This window comes from Fukomys damarensis, unplaced genomic scaffold (genome assembly GCF_012274545.1).
Source record: "Fukomys damarensis isolate Sample0158 unplaced genomic scaffold, DMR_v1.0_HiC HiC_scaffold_14, whole genome shotgun sequence".
Taxonomy (NCBI): domain Eukaryota; kingdom Metazoa; phylum Chordata; class Mammalia; order Rodentia; family Bathyergidae; genus Fukomys; species Fukomys damarensis.
The window spans coordinates 12,503,786-12,527,982 of record NW_022900926.1 but is presented as its reverse complement, the minus strand read 5'-3'; the positions used below and the strand labels follow the sequence as shown (position 1 = coordinate 12,527,982).

The window sequence follows — 24,197 nt, the reverse complement described above, 5'->3', positions numbered from 1 at the left end:
ATACTCAATTACATTTTGAGGACCTCTGGCTCATGATCTCATTTAATCCTAATTACCTGCCAAAAGACCCATCCTGAAATACTCTCATAGTGAGATTAGGACTTCAACATAGGAATTTTGGGGATAATAATCATTTGGTTCATAACAAGCAAGACTTAGGACCTAGACGGTTTGGTGTTTGCATTAGATGCCTTTGCTAGCTGATGTTTCTAGTCCACTATTTCACCAGAGGTGTATACCCTTAGAGGTCCATGTTCCGTGTCTAAAGAAGAGGTGCAAGAGGGGAAAGTTGAGTAAATTCACGCTTCTCCTTCTGCTCCATTAGTCTGCCCTATGGCCCTTATTCCCAGAGACTCACAGGATCGTGGACAAACAGATGCTCTCAGCAGAGCCCTGACTTCCAATTTTGCTTATGGTTTTGATATCAGTTTTACATTCCTTAAAAAAGTTTTTAGGAAACTTCTTTTAATTTATTTCTGTTTATCAAGAAATCTGAAGTCATGATTGTTGTCATTTTTTAGAATCCAAGTGTTTTACAAGTGAAGGGTATTCTGCATATCTAGTTTTCCTTCTGCTCAAAGCTCAAGTCCTCACGGTACAACCTTATGTTGCTGGATTGTGTACTTAGAAGGCTGGAATACCATGTCCAAAGGAACAGAAAAAAGATAGTTCTAGCCTTATTTTGGGGTGGGGTGGCATTGAAAATGTCAGAAGCATGAATAGTAGGCCAAGAAGCAAGTTGTTGTTTTTGTTTTGTGTTTTTTAGCAAAAGAAAAGTGAAATCATTGTGCTTTGACTGGAGGATTGGCTGAATGTGAGGATGTGAGATTTTAGAATACAGATACTTAGAGCTAGAAGTTTAATCTTACATATCAAGGCAGTGCAGATATCTTAGTTATTTCTCTCAGTGCTGAGACAAAACATCCAACACCCACAAGTTAAAGGAGGAAAGGTTTATTTCCACTCATAGTGTGTAGAGGTTTCAGGCCATACTTAGCTGGTTCCACAGCAAGGTTTCGTGGTAAAGGGGCATCGCAGAGGAGAAACAGTTCATGGTTTGGCCGGCAAAAAGCCTTCTTTTCCCTTTTATCCCATCCAGGATACAAGCCTTTAGGGTGGTGCCACCCACACCAGGTTGGGCTTTCCCATTCTCCACACTCACAGCTATGCCAATTCCAGTCAGGGTCTAATTTAGTACCACACACCCTTAATTCCAGGATCGCATGCCCTAGATCCAGCCAGCTCTGAAAAGCCCCACCTATGAGCACATGATGCTTTCGGGGGACATCCAGACAGCAGCCATAACAGTAGGTGAGAGAAAGGCAGCTCTGACCAGGAAAGCTACCTTACAAATAACGAGAGAATGCCCATGAGGTTTATTGCGGAGGTTGAAGTTGGGACTGTTCAACTCATGCGATGTTAGGGGTTAGGACTTTACTAAAATTCGGAAAAGAAGTGATGGTTCTCGGAGGAGGGATACAATGAGTTCTTTGTGTTTGGAACCAGGGCCATGACTTGATTGATCAGGCCCTTTTTAGATTTATTCTTTCATCTGCAAGAAAAGAGATTGGCTGCATTTCTGAAACTGTAAAATTATTTTCTTTGAATTAAGAAATTTCTTTGAATTGTGAATTATAAAGTTAGTTTGAATGCGGCTGATACCTGATTGGGAAAAATATGGAATGAATCACCCATGTTTTTTATATGTTTTCTTTGTGAGTAGATCTGTTTTTAATGTAATTTCTACATTTTGCTACAGATCCAAGAATATTTAATCCCCAACAAAAATATTGCCAGTTATTTTAGATTTACTTTAAAAGAGATGGTTTAGGAAGAAAACAAGTCAGATCTGTTAAGACTGACAATCCTTGGGTTCAGGTATAAAATACAGACCTGATTTGTGAGCTTGGTGATTTATTTTACTTAAGTATGCCATGGGAACACAGAAACATTCTGGGTTAAATGGAGGCAAAGAGAAATAACAAAGTAAACATGATAAAATCTTACGGAATCCCAAGTAGCTGTCATATGAAGAATGCTATATTGTTTTCTTTGTGTATTACCATATAAAATCAAAGGCAAGCAAAGAATCCCAGAGGTTAATAAAACATTTGTGTTGCTCTGGAGAAACCTATGTCTACGGGAGAAGACTTATGTGTTCAAGCAGCTGAAAGGCAGTGAGAGCCTTAAAGGCTTCGAAAGGGTGGTGCAGTGTGGACCTGTTTACTAAGAAAGGCAAGGACCTGGTGGAGCAAGAGTGATCCATCAAAAAGCAAGATTCACCCACAGGCCCGGAGACCAGTGTTCCATCAGTCCATAGCCCGAGACCGCGCTCAGTTTGATAGTTTCTCTTTTCCATGGAATTGTCTCATAAATGAGGCCTCTTTACGGCAGCCTCATGTGTTTTTTTGTTTGTTTGTTTTTGTTTTGTTGTTTGGTACCGGGGATTGAACGTGGGACCTTGCGCTTGTGAGACAGCTAGCAGAACCAGTGAACTAAATCCCCGGCCCGGCAGCCTCATGTTTAAACACACAAAGAACAAGAGAAAAACAAAGACACAAGCCAGAATAACAAAAGTCATCCACTCCCATTCATTTCAGTAACTTTCATGGAATGTAAGAGACTATATTTCTCATTTTCAGGAATGGTTAGTCATGGATTTGCAAAACAGATCAAGCGCAATCTCCTTTTTTTTTTTTTTCATTCTTTTTAATTACCTCTTTTCCAACCAGAAGGAAATACTCCTTCAAATAAATCAAAGGACTCTGGCCAGTGCTGTAACGCTGAAGTGCACAGTGATTACCTCCTTGTGCTCACCCTTTTCCTGACTGAAGCCCTCCCTTACACCCTGCGGCAGCCTGGGCAGAGAAGGAGAAGCAGCCTGAGCTGGAGCCCAGTCCACAGAGTAGGAACCAAGTCTGCTGCTAAGAAACCGGGAGTTGGTCCAAGTTACTCAGTTTTTTCATTAATGAAACGAAGACAGTATACCAGCCTCATGGTTGTCTAAAGATTGAATGACTTGTATTAAATGTGATACTATGAGTAGTGTCCTCAGGATGCACACATACATACAAATGAGAGCTGTTGTTGAAATCGTAGCACCTGTATAGCTCGGGCTTATTCTTTTCCCGACTATAGAACTTAAGCCCCTGGACAACTGGACCAGGCCCATGTTTGGATATTCAGCCCTGCATAGTTCCTGTGAGTGTTTGGGGTGTGTTTGCTGGATAAATGATTCAAGACAAGATTCAAATTAGCTATGGTTAGTTGCAGCAGTGTTGAAAAAACTCTTTTATCCCCAGGACACCTGAACTTTGAATGAGTGACACTGTGGATTATATGTCTAATTAATTTAAGGACTGAACAGAATAATTCTGCCTTGCTGCTTGTAGACATTTCGTGGAAGAAGAGGCCAGAATTCAGTGAAGTAAACTGAGATTCAAAGACCTGGACAATTATCTGTTCTCAAAGTTTTGTGTCTTAGAGAAAACCACTTAACATCAATTTTTCTACTTTCATTTCAAAACAGATTTATTTTGCAGGTATGTAGGAAAACAGTGAATTCTGAGCCCTTGGATAAAGGCCAGCATAGAATTCCGCGTGACCCAGGGTTATTGGTGTTGCCCACAATCACATCTAATCTTAGACTGTGCCCAAAGGAACAAACAATGTCATCACTGTTATTTCTCTGCTCCTGAAAGGAAAAAAAAAGATGCTCATTTATTAAATTTCTCCAGGAAATAAAAAAATGATAAATCTGTGCTAAGATAATGTACTTCATTTAAAACTGTCAAAATTACTGTGACAGATTATATGTAAACACAGGTCCGAGAAGTTTCCAGATGTAAAAACAGTTTTAAGAGAGGAAGTTAGTTTTAAAACATGCAGAATTAAATTAGTATGCTTAACTTGGTTTTATTCTTAAGTTGTACTGGATCTAAATGGTAAAATGGAGTCTTTTTCTTTCTCCTAAATCGGAATTGTGGAAATTTATCATTAGAATCATCTTCTGGTACTTACATTCTGTTCTTTCAAGGACAGAATTATTAGGCTTTGAAATAATAAAAATAAGCAAAATAAAAAACTGGGCCCCAACAATAACAGCACAAAAGAAACAGCCCAGTGCTTACAACTTCAAAGGAGACCAAAAATCAGAAAACAATTTTGAGAGACAAAGTGTGTGCTGCAGACCAAAGACTGGTTTTGGTGTCTTTTCTGGGATCTTAGGACAGGTGAGGGAGGCCAGACGTGCCACCTCTGCCCTTTGGGCTGGAAGTCTTGAGAGCAGATCTGGGTGGAGAAAATTCTTTTGTATTTTTATTTAGGCCATTTTATTAACAGCCTAAAACCTCAGAGAATATAGCTGAGTTTTTGGAGAAAGCTTACAGCATGTTGTTCCAGAAACCTGGCTCCAAAACCCTCCTTATTAATTATTACTCTGCATACAAATCTTAAATTAAGAAATTATAAAGAGAGAAAAAGTTGGGCAGGGGATTAAGCTCAGCAGACCCGAGTTTGATCCCCAGTACCAAAAAAAAGAGAGAGAAAAAGTATTTTGTACTGTCTTAACATTAGGAAAAATTGTTTTAGTTTGAGTTATTTTTTAAACTGATACACTAAAATTACATGATATAATATATATGTATTGAGTAATACTGAAATGAAATTAAACATATTTTTCTCTTCAAACAATTATCATTTCTTTGGGGAAAGAGCATTCAAAATCTTTTCTTGCCAGTGTTTGAAGCACTCAGTAGATAGTCATTGTATGCATTCACCCCACTGTGCCACAACATTCAAGAACTTCTTACTCCTAGAAAACTGTAACTTGGTATGAGGAGAAGTTGAGCAACAGGGCCTATGAGAAATATACTGAAAATGCAGTTTTTAAGGAAAATTTATGGATGACAAGCTTAACTTGTTTTCTATGTAAGATAAACTATGGATGGGAAATGTGAGAATGCACATTTGATGAATACATTGGCCCTGCAACGAGAAGTTTTAGTATCTCACAGGTTTCCCATGATCCCCTTGTGCAGAGGAGGTAGAGACCCCTTCTACTAATTCACCTGCCTGGGACATTCATTTGGTAAATGATGAAACCAGAGCATTAAAAATAGTCTTAAGTTAATAATTTGTTCACTGTACAACTTCAAATACAGATGGTTGTAAAGTAGAAGTCAAAATGTCCTAGTTTCTGTCACTCAAGTTCTACTTCCAACAGTCATCATTAATATTTTATCGTGTTTTCCTGAAATTTCTATACATAGGAAATTGTATAACTGTCTGCTTCTATAAATATTTTACTCTCTCTTTTTCTTTCTTTGCTTTTACTTTTAGAATGTGATAGGATATATTTTGACATTTGCTTTTATATGTAACAGTACCTTTTGAAAAATATTCCACTTCTCTGTATATATACACAGGTACACGTTAATGGCTGTATAGTACTCCATGAATTTAATTAATGATAATTTAAAACATTTCCAGTTTTATACCATTACATTCTTTCTATCCAACATTGTCTGTTAGCAGATCTAAAATGTAATAGGCTAGTAAGATTATGTCACTGTTTTCATTTCCATATACTTAAGCATTAATTTTAATGTGTGTGTGTGTGTGTGTGTGTGTGTGTGTGTGTGTTTACTTGAGAATGAGTGCAGGGACTTTGCAATGAGTTACATTCCCAGCCCCCTTTTTTCTCTTTCTTATTTTGAGGCTGAATCTTGCAAAAGGGTGGCCTTAAATCTTTGGTCTTCCTGCTTCAGCCTCCCAGAGTGCTGGATTACAGGTGTGAGCTGCCATGCCTGGCTTATCCTTTTGTGTTTGTAGCCAGTTGGATCTCTTTTCTAGAAAGCTTTTGTTGGGCCCGGGGATTTAGCTCAGTGGCGCTGCACCTGCTTTGCAAGCACGAAGTCCTGAGTTCAATCCCTGGTATTGAAAAAAGAAAGAAAGAAAGCTTTTATTTATGTACTGGGCCCATTTTTACTATCAAGCTTTTTCATATTAAGGGAATTAGCATCTGACCAAAGAGTACAAATAATTTTTCCATGGTGTTGGAAATTGACTATTTACCTTTGATTAGGTGAGTGTAGATCTACATGTATTCCCCTCTTTTATATATTGCTGTTTTGAAGGGCATGTATCGACCAGGAAACAAAACAAAACAACTCTGAACCATTTTCCTGCAATACGAAGCAGAATACGTATCTATTTTATATGAATTCTATGCATATTTGATTATGACTTGCCGCAATTTGAAGTGCAAGTTCACCTAAACACAGTTCATCACTTTATAAAGATGTAAGTTATATTCTCACATTATGTTATATTCTGCTAACACACACAAATAATAAAGGATTTGAAACTGCCCCGTGTAATTAATTAATTGCCAGCCAGTGGTGAAACAATGATTTAATGTTCTAAGGACAAAATCATGTATGAAATAATTGCATTTGACATCTTATACACCTACTAAATTGTATGGAACTCAGTGTAGTTTCCACCTAATATTTACTTCCGGACACATTTCTTTTTTAATTTTTATAATGAGTTAATAGTTGATTTATATTTCCATTTTATAAATAAGGAAACTGAATTTGGCGTCAGGCTGCCCGCAGTACACCCTTCCTCCCGGACCAAACTCAGAGCCACGGGACAAATAAGAGCAGAAAGAACAGCACAAGCATCCAGGAGAAACAAAATCGAGGCTTTCGGAAATGAACAGGGTTTCAGCGAAGGCATCTGTGCAGTGGGGAGGGGAAAAGGGCGAGAAGGAAATCGTGGAGGTGGTGCGGGAGAAGAAAGGGAGAGGATTTCTGTGACTGGGAATCCATGCAGACGTGGTCCGTGGTCCCATGGGCCACACGTAGCCAGTGACCGTGGACCTGAATGTCAGGAATGAAAATGCGGACCGGTTCACCCGCGGGACTAACCATGCAGCCGCTGAACGTGACGGTCAGACTGCGGAGAGCGTGCCGGCCTGGGAAGGCAGTCTGACTGCGACCCAGTGTTGTCCAGAGGCAAATTCTTCAACGTCTCTCAGTCTGCGTGTGCCCAACGCATGAAATCGGAAAATGTATGAAGAGTAAAAATCTATTTCATACAGTTCTGGAGCCTAGGAAATCCACACTAAAGACACCGATACTGTGAAGATCTGGAAGATCTGAGCGTGAGGTCTCCAAACATAAAGATAGCGGTAAGAAGACGGAAGTGTTAGTTGCCTGGATTTGATCAGCGCATGCTGTATGCGTGTGTTGAAATAAACATCGCACGGAATCCCGTAAACAGGCACAATTAGCACATGATGGTAAAATAAAATAATACATTGAAATTTTATTTAAAAGTGACAATGGCACTGGTGAGCACTTAGCTTTGCTCTTTGATTTCAAGATGGGCTCTCGTGGCCGTGTCCTTACAGTAGGAGACAGAGTGCAGAGTTCTCACACCCTGTACGAGGGCTCAAGCCCGTTCTCTCAGGTTCTGTCCTCATAGCTTAACGACTTCTTGAAAGCCCACCTCCTAAGGCTGTCACACTGGAATAGTTTTCCACGCATGGTTTTGAGGGGATACACTCAGGTCGCAGTGCCATCCATGGCCAGTAGGAGGCTGTTGGTCAGATTCAGTCAGGGGGACGGGGTGGGAGGCGTGGACTAGGATGATTGGGGTGACGAAATCAACTGGGAGGGCATTTTGAAGACGAGAAATAGGAAATAGGGTGAGTCACGTTATTTCAGTGTGTTCCAAATATTCAGTGTTATTTTGAAAGAAACTGGTTTTCAAACATATTATACAACTAGGTTCAATTACTAGTTATCTTTGGAACTCTTTTCTGTGTGTGTGTGTGTGTGTGTGTGTGCTTCCATAAGTATAAATGAACAAATTTTTTAGCTTGTCTAGACTTGGTTGGTCCCTCAGCTTTCACTGCAACAAATCAAAATCAAAATCAACTGTAGAAAATAACTGTCATTGACAGTCACCATCAAAATCAAATCCATTTTCATTTCACCTGGGTGTTGCTTAGGGTTATGTGAAGCAAGCCCTTAGTTCAAGGATTCAGGATGTTTCCGGCATTGCACAGCTGCCTTTCAAGCTCATCCATGTTATTGCACGGTCTGTGTAACTGGGCTGCTTTCCCTCGTAGTAGAGAATAAGTGCCACAAACTCCCACGGTGATAGGCTTTCTCTTTCCCGCCCAGGGAAGGGAGAAGATGGCCATTGGCTGCCATGTTCAAGTCCAGGGACTCCTGCAAGTGTGCCAGCTTCCTCCCATGTCAGGGATAGGATTGTATAAATGGACTTAGGTAACTCAAGGGAGAGGGAGATCATTCTTAGAGAAATGGTGTAAGAAATTCAGGATCCTGATGGGACAGTCCATTGGAGGTTTTGATGCTGGAAGGCAACCAAAAAGTATCATTCTGTTTTAGCTTCTCTATTGTTTTACAATATGGATCGTTTAACTGTCAGATTTATGTTTTTGCATTATCGTTTCCTCTCTCAGCAGCCAACAGAAAGCACACAGGAGGTGGAGATAGGTGAAGATTTCAGATGGAAGGGGTGTTGGGATTTTGCTAGTTGAATGAATAAACAATATCTCTTGAGAGAAAATCTTTTTAGATTAAAAGGATAACAATGTTTATACTCAACACTGTATAAATTCACATGGAAAGTGTACAATTTTCTTTTGAAAAAAATAGCGGGTAATATTTAAAGAAAAGAGCTCTGTAGAGAAATTTGCTAGGTCTTACATATACATATGAATTAGAAAATAAAATACTTAACAAATTGAGATGTTACCACAAATGCATATCTCATACAATTATAAATTTTTCCATAATGCACTTGACTATGGCAACAGTTTTGTCCAAATATTTGTGACATATAAGCTATAAATTAGATTTTGAAATACAGAACTTGTGAACAGATTACATAGGTATACTTGATCTCTATGAAGGCACAACATTAAAAATTTATTTTAAAACTGGTATACAACTTATGCTAGTGATGCAAGTCTAACCGGTACTTCACACATGCCAACAATTTAATTCTCCAGTAATCTTATGCATAAGCCTCATTTTCACTGATCCCCTGGTAAGGAAACAGATGGTGAGAAGTTAACTAAGTAGGAAACAGAAGCAAAAAAGTAACAAAGCAACCCTGAAACCTTAGAACATATAGTTCAAAACTGCTTTTCATTACATTGTTTCAGGCTGGATTCCTAGATGCAGCCTATTCAAACGTGGGTTGATGTGCAAGTGATTTGTTAAATAAGGGCCAGGAAGAGACACTGTGTAAGTGTGGTGGGGAGGGAGGCTAAGGGGGAATCGCTGGGCAACAGCGTGGATCCATTGGAGTTCCAGCCTCAACCTTAACCCACGGAGGACATAAGGCTGCTGGACATGACCTTGTGCACATCGCAGCTGCCCCAGGGGCTTGGATATCTCATGACATGAAAAGTGAGTCTAAGATCAGGCCTTTCAAGAAAGTCGCGCGCACAGCAATTAGACAGAAGGCATCCAGGACAGGATGTGTGTGGTGCAAACACAGAAAAGGTTAAAGCTACTCAAAGTGATGTTCGTAAAGCACCCACTGGCTCTGTCCCTTCTACTACCCCTGCCAAAGAAAACAAGTCGGTGCAGAGCTCAGGAGGGAGTTCCTGAGCCAGTCTGCGAAGCCAATCTGAGCTCTGGCACTGGGGAAGCTTAATCACACAGGCTTTATGTCCATACACATGAAATAAGGAATAGCTTTATAAGGTTTGTTTTGAGGATTGAATGAATATGCATAAACTATACATCTATATATCTCTCTATACATATACACATACGTTGGGGGGACACAGAGCAAAGAGCTAGTGAGAAGTGACACTCAGGGTCTTGTCACACTGCTGGTTGGTGGCACAATCAAGACGTGAACTCAGCCTCCTGACCTCCAAGAAACTACTTCTTGCTGGATATACATACATTAACTTAAATTTTTTCAGAGTTATATATGAAATCCAGTTTATTCACTATCTCATTTGGCTTAACATTAATACACCTGGGAATATTGAGCCAGAGGTTGCCCTTAAGTTCACGAGTCACCTGTTGAAATTCAAAGAACAACACATACACGAAGCATGTTGTTACTTCTAACTTTTTATTTCTATATTTCTGAGGTGGTTGGCAAAGGTCTTAGTTAATTCATATTCAGATAGCACTCTAAATCATGATGTGTTATGTCTCTCAAGGGATATTGCATATTCAGAGAGTGAAACGGCCTTCCTTCTGCGTGTCTGTGTGGGAGTTCAAGAATCAGCAGGCAGGGGAGGAAGACAATTGTGTGTATTAGAGAGAGTGATTTTTTCCCCTCCCATATGGCTCTTCCAGGACATTTACTGATGTTACTCTGTCTTTAACTTACCCAGATCTGGTGAAGAATTAGTAAATAAAAAGAAAGGGAAACAAAAGTAGTTTTATGTGGCAATGTTTGTAAGAGAGAAATAAAAGACAGTTTCAAGTGGCACACGTGTCACACATGACATATTGATGAGGTGGTGATATAGCCTAGTGTTTGCTTATTAGGAATTTTCATTGCCACTAACAGAAACCCAAGTTGAGTTGGAAAAAGAAAGGGATGTATTGACTTACTAGTTAAGAGGAAAGGCTGAATACATTAACAACAGGCTGCAGACAGGCACACGGTTCCAGAAAGAATTCAGTAATTAAAAACTCTGCTGATATTATCTGGACTCTAATGCTTCTTCTTGTGCTGACTATTACACTCTGACCTCTTCGTGTGCTAGAAAATAGTCCTTCCCTGTGCACCCCAGTAAGAACCCGGGATTCCAGTAAGGGGTGAATAATTTCCCAGCAGTCCCCACTTCCTTGGTTCTTACCTCTCCATCTTCACCCCCTTTGACCTCTTCTTGACACTGCTTCCTGGCCTTCAGCTGCCAACTCCCATCATGCTGCGGGGCCCTGGCACTGCATTAGCGAGTCAGACACTGCTTTGGTCCCTGGGTTTTCTCAGGGTGGAATGCCTGGGAGGTGAAGACACTGTGGTCCTGCTCAGTTTGGGTGCCTCTCATGACTTGGCAGTGTCGCTGTGCTGAAAGAGCCTTCCCTATGAGGAGAAACTGTTCTCCTCAGCCATGAGGAGAGCACACAGAGGCATCCACATGGCTGGTGCTGTCTGCAATGTTTTTGTAAGTAGCACCGCGTTAGGGGCCAAGTAACCCCTGGAGGCTCTGCAACAGAGAGAGTGTACGGGCTCTTGTGTGAACAGCACACTCTGCCTGCAGTGGGCCTATGAAGCCAGGTGCCAGGAACAAGAAGAGGCAAGAAGGAAAGCGATAGGGATTTACAAAATTTCCAGCTCATTACAGATTCCACCCATCACTGTCCCCTTTTGTCTTAATTATTAGTTTATTGAGTTGCAAGTTGTTTTTGCAGAGCTGTGTCCCATTCATGTTTCAACAAGCAAGGGACCACATCTTAAATGGAATAATGAGTGTGGGAGAATTGCTCAAAAGAAATTTGCTTAAAATTGCTCTTCTCTGTGCACTGCTTTTCTCATGTACAGCTCAGCACTCTTGGACAACATAAAAAAGGCACTCCACAAATACTGAAAACTAGAACGTGGTAAACTTATATTTCATCTTAGGTAAAGAAAATTAACCTCAGTCATTAAAGGAAATGTTTATGTTTGTGGTAAGACTGAGTCACAAACACTTTCAGAGGCAATCATGACCTAGGCTTAAAGGTGCAATCTACACATTGTTAGTCTGTGGTGGAAAATTGAAAAGCAAGGGTAGGGGCCGTGTCAGCTTGCCGACTGCTATAATAAATGACCATAACTTGGAATCGCAGAAATGTATCCTCTCCCATCTTGGGAGACTTGAAGTTCTGAAATCACGGCACGGGCAAGGCCAGGCTCAAGCCAAAAGCCCCAGAAGGCAGCCCTGTCTTGCCTCGCCCAGCTTCTGCTGGCTTCAGACATTCCTTGGCTTGTAGTGGCAATGACTCACCTCTGGCTCCTTGGGCCATATCCCTCTCCTCTGTGGATGTGGCACAAAAATCTCCCTTTCCTATAAAGACACCACACATTGGCCTCTAGTTTCTATGCTGTCTTGGCAACAGCCAGCTCTCATTTGCTCGAATGGTGCCTTCCTAGGACCTGCCTCAGAGAGCTCAGTACAATCCTCAGGTTCTCCCTGACCTTATAAGACTCTCAAGGAAAATCTCCCATGCCTGAATGACTTGCTCTTGACATAGTAGCAATGCTCTTTCTTTGGAGTACTGAGTCACCCAAGTAAGTCTAGTCCCTAAGAGGGTTGAGACTAGATGTGGACGCTAAATTCTAATCGAAACTCTCGGTTATACTTCTGTGTGGTCATGGTGTGTTTGGCAACTGTGCTTGAACAATAACTGTTTTTCAGCAAAAGAGAAACTATTTTCTGCCTTTAGTGCTTATGCCCTTTTAAAGAAGAGACAAGTACAAACACAACTCTGGGCAACATTATTTCCATGATTGCGACGTCAAAAATGTACACAGCAGGGAGATACAGCTCGATTTACTAGATAGTAGGAAACAACACAGAATTTCAAAACTTGAATTCCTTGATTGTCCACTTTAGACCTCTACCAAGTATGCATGCATTCCTCCTTCGGCTGTTTAGGTTGTCCTACAAGAGAGAAAAAAAAACATGGGAAAAAATCAAAACCTAAGAGGAAATAGCTTAAAGCACATTGTCTAAATATGCATGTCTGTGTTTGATTGGTTGGGGTGAAAAAACGAAGTCATGAGGTCTTGGGCTGCTAACATCACAGAAATCTAGAAGCACACCAGGCTTCTTTAGTCAAAAACTCTTCTAAATGCCAGCCACACTGCAGCTGTGGAGGACACCTATGGGGGTTCCCTTTCATGTGGATTTGGGAATCTCTGGGCTCCTTGGGAGGGCTTAGCTCACTGTGCATTGGTTTGTGCGCTGCCGGACTCAGGCAAACAAGTGTTATGAAGGGAACTTACGAGGAGAAGAGGGAAGGACCATATTTCCGTGGTCCGTGCTTTCAATACCAGCACCATGATATTTTATCTACTTTCTAGTTTCTTTCTTGTATATCTGAGCAGTGCCACAGGACTGCAGCATTGATAATGTTTTTTCTCTCCCCAGTTCTAATAATAAAATCATTAAAATGTGATCCTTGTCTCTAAAATAAAGACATCCACTTTTGAGTTGTACATTGTATGCAGCTCACATATACAAAAAATGAACAAGGCATCATGTATTCCAGTAGGGTTGGGTAAAAATAACATTTTAAGGTAGAGAAGAGAAAGACTAAGACAGACAAGAAAATTTCTTTTTCTATGTGGAAAACAAAAGAGGTAGGAGAAGCAATGCACACTTGAAGTCTGGAAGAGAGTAGGAAAGTTTTGGAATGGCTGCTCAGCTGAATGGGTAAGGGAAACAAAAGGGAGTTAAAAAGGAAAGCAGATTAGTGAAGTCTTACGGTCTCAGAGTAAACAGTTGTCACCATTGTCAGCATCATCTTTGTTGTTTCCAGCACGAATCTTGCTCCTAACTTTTACATCATCAAGTTGCATATTCCCGGAAGCATGGGAAATTGCTGGTGGTGGTTTGGGGCATTGCATCTTCTCTCACATTTGTGTTTGTGTAGGTGGAGCCAGTGATCCACAGAGGCCACGAGAGCCTGGTACACCACATCATGCTCTATCAGTGCAGCAGCGATTTCAACGACAGAGTCCTGGACTACGGCCACGAGTGCTACCACCCGAACATGCCCGATGCCTTCTTCACCTGCGAGACCGTCGTCTTCGCCTGGGCCATTGGTGGAGAGGTGGGCAGATGATGGCTGAGGGGCAGCACAGCTGATGGCTCATGTTCTTTCACTACAGAGCTGGCTCTGAAACTTAGGAGTACTGTTCTGTACGTGGTCTGTGTCAGAGTGGCACGTTTCCGTTTATGTAGGGAAAGAGGATTCTTCTCAGTGATTAAGGACATTCCAGAAGATCAGGATGATCTTTGAGAAGGGTTGGTTTATGAACACAGGGGAGCACTCAGGGACTTTCATAAGCAACTGTCTCATGGAATTTTCCATATTTAGGGTTTTTCCTACCCACCTCATGTTGGATTATCCCTTGGCACTCCACTAGATCCTCAATATGTGCTTCTAGAAGTCCATTATGATAATCCAACATATGAGCAAGGTGAGTTCTTTCTTTATATATTTTACCTCTGGGTTTTAAAAGTTTTTTCATTCTTGTCTTTAACAGAAAGTAAACAAAAGAGAGAAGATTAGAAAGATCTGTATATCTGTCATATGAACAATGATACTTTTTAGAGTAAAAAAGGTACACATTCACAATTACACTGGGACAATAGACATTAGTCAGCCAAGCGAATGGGCACATTTGGTCACTAATCAAATGTTTTCTGTACAACCTACTGGGGAGTAAATAGACTTTTTCATTTGCTATGTAAACTGGTTCCAAACACATGACATTTATGAAATATCTTCTTTCTAACTGTACCTATGAAAAAGCTACCAATTTATCACACTAAAAAATGTTAAGCATTTTTTGTGTGTGTGGTAGGCAAGTCATAGGTATTCTCAAGAAGTACTTATTCAGTGAAATTGTATAAAGTGGTATGGAAAGGAATAGGAAGATATAAGGATATGCACTTGATTTTGGAATTTATTTATATATAATGTTCCAAAATGAGAAACTGACAAAGTCAATGTGAAATTATCAGCAGAAGCAATTCTAAGTAATTATTTTATTTCATTTTGTGCAATTATTCAGCCCTAACTATGTGCTGGTTCTATGCTTGAGGAGATCACAAAAATGAAAACCATGCTGGGCCTCACCTCATGGAAATTATAGTCCACTGGGAGAGAGAAACAATAAAAATCTCATAGCAATTAATATAAAATCATGTATATGCCAGTTATCTAAAAGACAGGCACTGGTACTATGAGAGTATTTAATTGGTGACCTAATCTAGCCGGTGATATAAGTGGGTGGTCTAGAAAGTAGACTCCAAGACTACAGGTGCAAACTCAGTTTGAATCGCGAAGAGAGTCAGTTAGTTTCAAAGTTACAGTAAGTGTCATTTCCAGGAGTGTGACTCTTGCATCTTTTATCCCCACAGTGCCCATGTGCACTGTTCACATAACAGATTCTCACTGACTGTTGTTTAAACAACTGTTTATTGAGTGAATGAGGGAATGGTTATAGACTACAAGAGAAGGTAAGCTTCAGTAATATTCTCTGACCAGCATGTGGTTTCAAGGCCAAGGGATTTATACCGCTAAGTAAATGTTACCAAACTTCACCTTAGAACAACATAAAATATACCTCTGGGGAGTTATTCTATTTAAGGAGTGACTTTAGAATTTTCACCGTCTCCATGTTAGATAATTGTGAGACACCGGCCAGATAACTCAAACATTTTCCCCATAGCATGCCATGTGCGTCTATGATGGCTGCAGACAGTGTGGTAACTCACGTTTTAATTTCTGTTTAAGAAGCTCATTATTATCTTTAATGATCTCTTCTTGTATTTCTTCTGTGATTTTTAAGGAAAAGCAACCTATCCATGGTGGGGGGGGGTGAGTGGGTACCAGGGATGGAACTTAGGTCCTTGCGCTTGGGAGGCAGGCGGTGGAACCACTGAGCTAAATCCCCGGCCCAGCAATGTATACATTTTAATGGGCTACGGTAACGTTTTTGAAACCTCAGACTCATTTTGTGATTTTGTGTTCGTGTTCCAGGCTTAATAGACAGTTCTGGGTTGAGGCTGTACCATACCGTGGATCTGAGGCAGTACGATGCTGGGATGATCCAGGCTGGCCTCTGGGTGAGCCTCTTTCACACCATCCCTCCAGGGATGCCTGAGTTCTGGTCTGAGGGTCACTGCACCCCGGAATGCCTACAAGAGGTATGCCGTGCCTGTGTTTGGGAGCCGCTCTCCACAGATTAACCCATGCCCTCAAAAACTGTGGTGTGAGAACTCTCACTTGTTTATTCCTTGCCCCTCTTCCTTTTATTGTGGGTACCTTGTGAAGCCATTACTGCAGTTTCAGCCGCACCTCTGACTGCCTTTTACAGCTTTGATGCTTGCTGCAGGAGCAGGGTTCGGGAGGCAGGAATAGCTCACAGGCTGCTTTCCTTCCCTCTCCCACCTTCTTTCTGTCACATTGGACACTTCATTTTCACGACTCCTGCCTTGGTTGGTGTAGACTCTTTCCTTTCTCTACTTTTCCTTTTATTCACATTTCTTCCATCGTTCATATTCATGATTTTCTCTGCTTCATTGCTTCCTTCCCTTCTTTCACCAAAGAGCAAGAATAAATAATGTGCGAATGCATGCTACATAAGAGAATGCCGTGCACAAGCATTGAACAATGACTACTTCCACTAAGTTTCTTATTGAATAAAAGTGTTTCAACATGAACATAGTCTTTTGGCACTAGGTAATAATGTAGGTGTGCCTAGTATCAGAGACTGGTAAAGGGGACAGTTTATGTCCTATTGTGTTATGTAGACCAGGATTCAAATTGCCGCAATGACAGAGACTAACTCCAGGACCACAAGGCTGCATTTAATTCCACTGAGCTCTCTAGCTTTCATATCTGGAAAAGGGGAGGAAACTTTCCTTTCTAGAGTTTGCATTTCCAGGTTACTAATGTGCCGGAATGTTTTTGCCAGGAGTGTCGACTAACTCTTGACTTCCTAAAAGAAGGAAAAAGAATGAGACATTTCGGCGTGGTCTCATAGATTGGCTTTCTTGTCTCCATCTAATGTTGCTTTGCCAAGAGAACATTGAACAATTCACATTCAAAATATTTGGTGGCTCAGCGCTCACTTAAGTTGCTTTGGTTTTCTTCTGACCTGTCCCTCCAAGTCTGTTTCAGTGCGGACTGTCTGAACACGCACTGGTTTGGGCTGATTGGGTCTTCCGGCTGTTCCTGCAGGCTCTGGAGGCCGAGAAGCCAAGCGGAATCCACGTGTTTGCAGTTCTTCTCCACACTCACCTTGCTGGCAGAGGCATCAGGCTGCGGCATTTTCGCAAAGGGAAGGAAATGAAGTTACTTGCTTATGATGATGATTTTGACTTCAATTTCCAAGAGTTTCAGTATCTACAGGATGAACAGACCATCTTGCCAGTATGCATGTTTTTGTTCTTTTTCACTGAATGTTATAAAAGCCATGAGCCAATCATCAGTGGAGATGTAGCAAGATTTCTACCGTGAAATAAATTACTCATTGTACCCACAATCTGACAGCCACCCACCATGGGTGTTGTGTAACTCGGAGTGAATGTGTTTGATCTGCTTTCCAAACCTGAAACTCATTTTTTCTTACTACTCCCTGGCGGCAATTCAAGTTTTTCATTTAAAAAACAATCAAAACCCTAAAACTCAGTTTCCAATCACTAAACATCATCCTTTTTAAAAAATTGTTACCCTGATTAGTGATCTTTTGACTTGCATTTACAGTAAGTGTAAAATCAAAGTTTCTTTCCACCATCTTGAAGAAATAGGAATTTCTTTACAAGTTTCATTTCAGTAAAACTGGATGAAAGTGTTCTTCTTCCATTTGACAAAGGCCTTCGGATGTAGCTAGTTATGCTCTACTCTGTGAGGCAGCTTGCAACAGTACTTGAGGTACGTGAAGGATAGGAAAGAATCTTGCACTTTACTACAACAAAACCTTTTTAAAATTTTATGATGCATTGTTTCCCTAAAGTTTTATTCCCTGGCCATCAAGTTCATAGAATTTCCTATCCCTATTTCACTCTGAAGAGACAGATGCTTATATTACTTAGGAAATGACAGTAAGAGTAATATTTTCGCTACAAAATGCTGCAAAGGGTGTTTTTAGGTGGGTAAACTATCTGGGAGAAGGCACCTCACAAGATGATGTTATGAGGAGGAGAGAGACCTGCTTTTTTCTAGTGATTATCCCTGACACCCACAGCTTTGGATTGATTGATACATTTCATACATTCTTTGGTATACTCTGAGGGTGGAAAGGTAAATGTTGAGAGAGAGTAATTTGTCAAAATTCCTAAGGGCTGATTCTCGTTCATCACATTGGTCGCAGAGCTTTCCACCCAGCTGTATGCTATCCCAGCACTTCCTAACCATCATGCCATTGCAGGGCGCAGCATGCTGAGGCACCCATCTCCGAGCCTTCGGAGTAGCAGAGCAGGGAGGAAAGTCTAGGCAGTGCCCCAGGATGGCTGCCCGTGGTTCACAGAGTTCCACCACTTACTTGGGCAAGGCCATAAAAATATCATTGTCCACTGACATTGTAATGTTTAAAAGACTGGAAAGCACTAGAACAAATAATTACTGGTCATTTGCCTCATGATTCTGTTATAAGGAAATAAAGAGCTTTAAGGAAAATGATTCTAATGAATAAACAATCACAATAACTCATACCTATGACAAACATTTCATTAAGTACTTAATCTCTACTAAGAACTGCATGTGACTTATGTTATTTAATTTCTTCACAATAGTTGTGCAAAGTAAGTGCTATTTGTATTGTTCATTTTTAGATGAACACATTGTGTTGGGCTATTCAGTTCCTTACTTGGGTTATCCAGGTAGAATCTGGTACAGTCTGGCTTCAATACAAAGCCTTCCTTGTCTGTCTCCCTGGATGCTTTTCTAGCAGACCTACCATAGTGTTAAACAGATAAAAGGTCTTATCTGAACTACTTGCTACATCTTTTCAAACAGCAAATATTAATGGCCCACAAATGTATTAGATAAGTAAGAGAGCCTTAAACTTCACCTGAAAGCTTGTACTTTTGCATTCTAGGGAGATAACCTCATTACTGAGTGTCGCTACAATACAAAGGATAGAATCGGCATGACATGGGTAAGAAAATCTTCATTATTATTAAAGTTTGTTTATGGAAAGGAAGGAAAAAGCTTTGATGTTTTAGAAGAAAATGAAGTCGAGGCTGGGAATATAGCTTAATGGTACCGTACTTGCCTGACAAGAGCAAGGTCCTGAGTTTGATTCCCCATACTGCAAAAAAAGAAAAAAAAAGATAGAACAAAAAAAGTAACAAACCTTGCCCTTTGGAAACAAAATTCCTGAAAGTCTTGAGCATGCAACATCGTAGAGGTAAAATCAGATATGTATAAGCATTTCCATCAGACTTCAAAATACCTAATGATACTATGGTAATAATTGCAGTGTAATTTATTTACTCTTTCATGATAAATTCTCTTTATTCTTTTAGTTTTCCCTCACAAATATGATAAGATGTGATCATTAACTGTCTGTTTGAGTCTCGACAGTAAATCACTGTTATTTAAAGGAAGAATGAATTACATTGAAGAGCTTCTGACCGATATGGAAGTCTGGTCCCAAAAGATTTATTGGGAATCCCTGTTGTGTGTCTAAAAAATACATATTTCATAACTTCTTCAGGCTCTTCCAAAGTACACAGAGAAAGACTACCTCCCATCACCTCCTTTTAGGAAGTTAACAGTCTTAAAACTAAAGCTTTATAAGGACAGCATGGAAGAGGCCAATTACACACACCTGATGGAAATATCTTCCAAAATATGCTGACAACATTCTACATTATATACAAGTCTAATGACAGAACCAGTCTGGGGTTAGCTAAGAAATGTAAAATTGACTTAAGTTAGAAAATTATTGATGCCCTTCAACATTCAGGGATTGAAAGGAAAAGACGTGATAGCCCAAGAGGAGCAGAAAAGGGATGCATAAAATTTAAGTCTGTCATGGAGGGAAGAAAAAGACATTTAGCAAACCGGGGAGTTGCCTTAACTAGATAGAAGTTAGCTATGAGAAAATCTGTAGCCAATATTAAATTAAATTAAATACTAGAAAGATTTCCCTGAAATCATCAAAAATACAGGGTATTTACTTTCAATGCTTCTGTTCAAGACTATTGAAAAAGGAAAACACAAAATATAAGAATCAGAAACACTGGGAGAAGCAAAACACATCATTCACAGATATTACAGTTTTATACAACTAAGCCCTCCCTGTAATTGATATGTAAAATCATCTTGAGATATTGCAATTTAAAATTATAAGTCACATGGAAATAAAAGCTAACACTAGATGTGTTTTGTCTCTGGGGGGAGAGATATAAATACTGTGAGGTATTAAAGACCAGTGAAAAATTAAGAGATGCTCTGTTCATGGATACAATGACAGTAAAATAAATGCTACTCAAACTCTATAAATTTGATATAATTCTAGTAAATAAAATTTAGAGTGATTTTATGATAGGTGCAAGCCCTAGATTTGACGCCTAATATAGCAATAAAACAAAATACATGCAAGCAAACAAGAAACAACTGAGAAACAGTGCAAATATCCATCAAAAGGAAAATAAGTAAATGCACACCAATATGTTCATATAATAAAATAGTGTACAGGTGTACAAATTATTGAACTAAAGCTACACGTATTAACATGATTTTGTCTGAAGAACATAACGCTGATTGAAAGAGCAAATTTACAGGGCTTATGTGTACTGTGACATGCAGGTGAAGCCCACGAATATCCCAAATAAAACCATACTTTGCTTAGGGATACGCACTTCAATAAACTGAGTGTAAAGTACAATGAAAAAAACATAGAAAGTTTACCAAGATATGAAGATCTCGGCCACCTTTGACCAAAGGGGAGCAGAGAAGATGAAGCTGGACACACAGGGAGAGTTGATCCCCTGCAATTGATTTTATTTTGGTTCATATAATGTTTTTCTTTTGCTTGTATGGAATAGCTCATTAGCCACACAGTAAAATCATTTATTGAGTGGGTATTTGGGGGCACCACCTTGGCACCCTCTGCCAGGCCAGCACTGTCAAAGCAGCTGCTGGGAGTACCTGTGAGCTGTGGAGAGGACAGCTCTGTGGACACCGCTGTTCCGAGGACACCGCAAGGTTCCAAGCCACACTCCCAGCGGGGAGGCAGTGACTGCGGTGCTAGCGCCGGTGTCAGCATACGAAGTCTCGATTCCCTTGCTACGCTTCGCTGCAGCTCAGTGGTCATCCCAGCTCAAAAAGAGCTGAACCAGGATAAAATCACTGAAGTGTGCTACTGACAGACGAGTCAGTTACACTTTCGTTTGTCAACCGGCTTCTCCAGTGGTTCAATCCTGCCTTGTTCGTGAAGTGCAAGGCTTTTTCCAGTTAATAGAATCCTTGCATCGTGGCTACTACATTAATCCGTAACCATGAACAATGCTACCACGGCAAGTCTTTCACCTTCATCCTTGCAACATAGATTTGCTGGGTACAGAGTTATTGAGGAACAGTTTCTTCTCCTGCAGGATTTTAATACGTAATTCCAAGATCTTTTTGTTACCTTCCTCATCTATGACGAAATCTTGGTTGTCATTTGTATCATCAGTTTCTCAAGTGTCATTTTCCCTTGCTGCTTTCAAGACTCTGCCTTTGACTTTCAGCAGTAGGATCGTGATGTGTCTGGCTATGAGTCTTACTATGCACGTTTGCATCTGTTGGGCTTCTTGAATCTCTAAGTTGATGCTTTTCACTAAAAGCTTTTCTTCCATTTCCTCTCCATTTTTTTTTTATTGGAATCATTTCTAGTGGTCAATCTTCTAGTTCAATGATTTTTTTTGTCATCTCAAATCTGCCACTGAGCTCAGCTTTTATTTATTTTTTATTGAGTTTTATCACCTCTCAGCTCTAAAATTTCTATTTTGGGGTTTGTTTTTTATTGTTTCCTTTCTCTGTTGTCATTTCCTTTTTTGCTAACTCACTTTTTAATGTATTTCCCCTTAATTATGTGAATATATTTTCTTTAATTATCTGAATGTAGTTTTTTTCTTTTTTCTTTTTTCTTTTCTTTTTTTTTTTTTTTTTGAGGCAGGATATCACTATGTAGTTGAGTCTGACCTGGAGCTCACTGTGTAGCCCAGGCTGGTCTCGAACTCCCAGGGTTCCTCCTGCCTCAGCCTCCCAAGTGCTGGGATTACAGGTGTGTGCCACCACATCCAGCTGAATGTAGTTTTATAAGCTTTTATCTTTTTTGAACCGGGGATCAAACTCAGGCCTTTTGTTTTATAAGCTTTTAAGTCTTTGCTAAATCTAGCATCTCTATTTTTCTCACAGTCTGTGTCTTCTTAATTTTTTTCTCTTTGATACAGATCATAATTTTTCATTTCTTTTTATGTCTAATAGTTTTTGGGTGAAGATTGGATATAGTAGATAATATATTGTAGATTCTGTCCTGGGATCTTTTTTGTTAAAATTTAACATATTATACAAAGTATAATATCTGCATCCTTTGTGGTATCCAACTATTGATGTAACAAGAAGACACAGAGAAAATTCAGTTTACCAAGAGAAAAAGTCTATCAGGCTGATTAACCAAACATCCTAATGACCATATGAAATATTCGTTGTGGCATGAAGCTTACAAACATCAGTAGAACTTTGAGGAGATTACTAGGTTACTTAATAAAAGCAACTTTGAAAGAGATGGAAATGATTTCTATTAACCTAAGAGTATCATCATCTTTTTGAAAGCTATCATTTAAATCACTACTTTTCAGTTTTAAGATTTAAGACATCTCAGAACTGGAAAGGAGTGTCTGCCCTTGGTGATTTTTGTGTTTCATGGTTCAGAATTGGTGGAATGTACACTTTGCTAAATAAAATACCTCCATTTTCAGGGAGGACTAAGCACCCGGAATGAAATGTGTCTCTCCCACCTGCTTTATTACCCAAGAATTAATCTCACCCGTTGTGCAAGTATTCCGGACATCATGGAACAACTTCAGTTCATCGGCGTGAAGGAGATTTACAGACCAGTCACGTGAGTGGTAAAGGACTTTGAAGTAGGGTCGCATAGTTCAGTAATGGGCTTTACTTCCATATCGAGATCTTGCCGTGTGACGGAATCATCCTGAGTGCAATTCTGTTTGATTACTTGCAACTGTAGAAGACAGGTAAGCTTCCTCATGGCTGTCCAGGGTCCCCAAGCCACGTTCAGTTTCATCAATTTGCTAAGAGGACTTAAAGGCTCAGCATCCAGGTGAACTCATGGACAATATTTATTCAATGAAAGGATACAAAGAAGAACGAACAGAAGGAAAGACACCTGGGGAAGAGTCCAGAGAGACCCAGTTGTACGTAAGCTTCCAAGAGGCCTCTGCGGAGTGACAGAATTAATTTCACCGGAACTGAGTTGTGACGTATACGAAACATTGTCTTCTACAGATTCTCACTAAAGCCGCCCTCTGTGTCCAGGTGTTGGGTGTTTTTTTTTTTTTTTTTTTGGCAGGGGGGAGGTGGAACTGGTTAAAAAGGTGCTGAGATTTGTCAAAAGTCCAGTCTCCCAGACAAAGAGCAGGTGCTTTAGAATAAACCCTAATTTGTGCAAATAGTGAGTCACACTGCCCGTTTAGGGAAAGCTCTACCGCATTACACGAAACAATGAACTATTCAAATTCCTGGACACCAACCAAGGATCACCACCTATGGCCTGCTCTGTGAACTCCGTCTGCACAATTGTGTATCATAAAAATGACAAAATAAAATAGTAGGCAAGATAAATGTTACCCCTTTCCCCCTGAAATTATATTTTAAAGTGGGGGAGTGGTAATAAGTAAACAACTTTAAAATTTTGAATAGTAATAGATGTTATAAAAGAAAAAAAAAAAACAGTGAAGGAAGTGTGCAGCTGTTGTCGAGAGGTAGTGAAGGCCTTCCAGGGAGGTGATGCTTGGGCAGAGAGCTACATGCTGAGAAGCCAGGGAGAGAGACGGACAGACACATTCCGCACCCAAGAAGAGCCGGTATTGGTGTCGGGCCCAGTGTGGGGTATGGCTGCATCAGGCTTGAGGAAGATCAAGGGGTCCACTGGCTGGAGCAGAGTGAAACGTGGCAGAGAACATGTGAGGAGGTGGGGCTGGGCCGTGGCATCAGTCCGGAGGGTCGTCTGGGCAGTGCCAGGGCAGGGTTATAAGCAAAGTCAGCCCTACGTCAACTGGGCTACTGCGTTATAGTTGGATGAGGGCAAAAAGGAAATAGTACCACCAGTCATAATTGTGGCATAATTTGTTTGAATACAAGGAAGACCTTTCTAGTAATTAGGATTTTTCAAAATGAAAGGAATTGGTGTAATTTAATGAAAATGTACACAGATTTTTTTTTTTT

At 40.2% G+C, this 24,197-nt stretch overlaps 1 protein-coding gene across 1 annotated transcript in view; it reads left to right on the top strand.

The window, feature by feature from the left end:
• Moxd1 (monooxygenase DBH like 1) overlaps positions 1 to 24,197 on the top strand; it is a 56,663-nt gene that overhangs the window by 20,778 nt on the left and 11,688 nt on the right. The window contains 6 exon segments of the mRNA XM_010639161.1: positions 13,659 to 13,838; positions 14,106 to 14,208; positions 15,777 to 15,943; positions 16,980 to 17,171; positions 18,838 to 18,897; positions 22,712 to 22,854. Of these exon segments, the coding sequence (XP_010637463.1) occupies positions 13,659 to 13,838; positions 14,106 to 14,208; positions 15,777 to 15,943; positions 16,980 to 17,171; positions 18,838 to 18,897; positions 22,712 to 22,854 (845 nt within the window).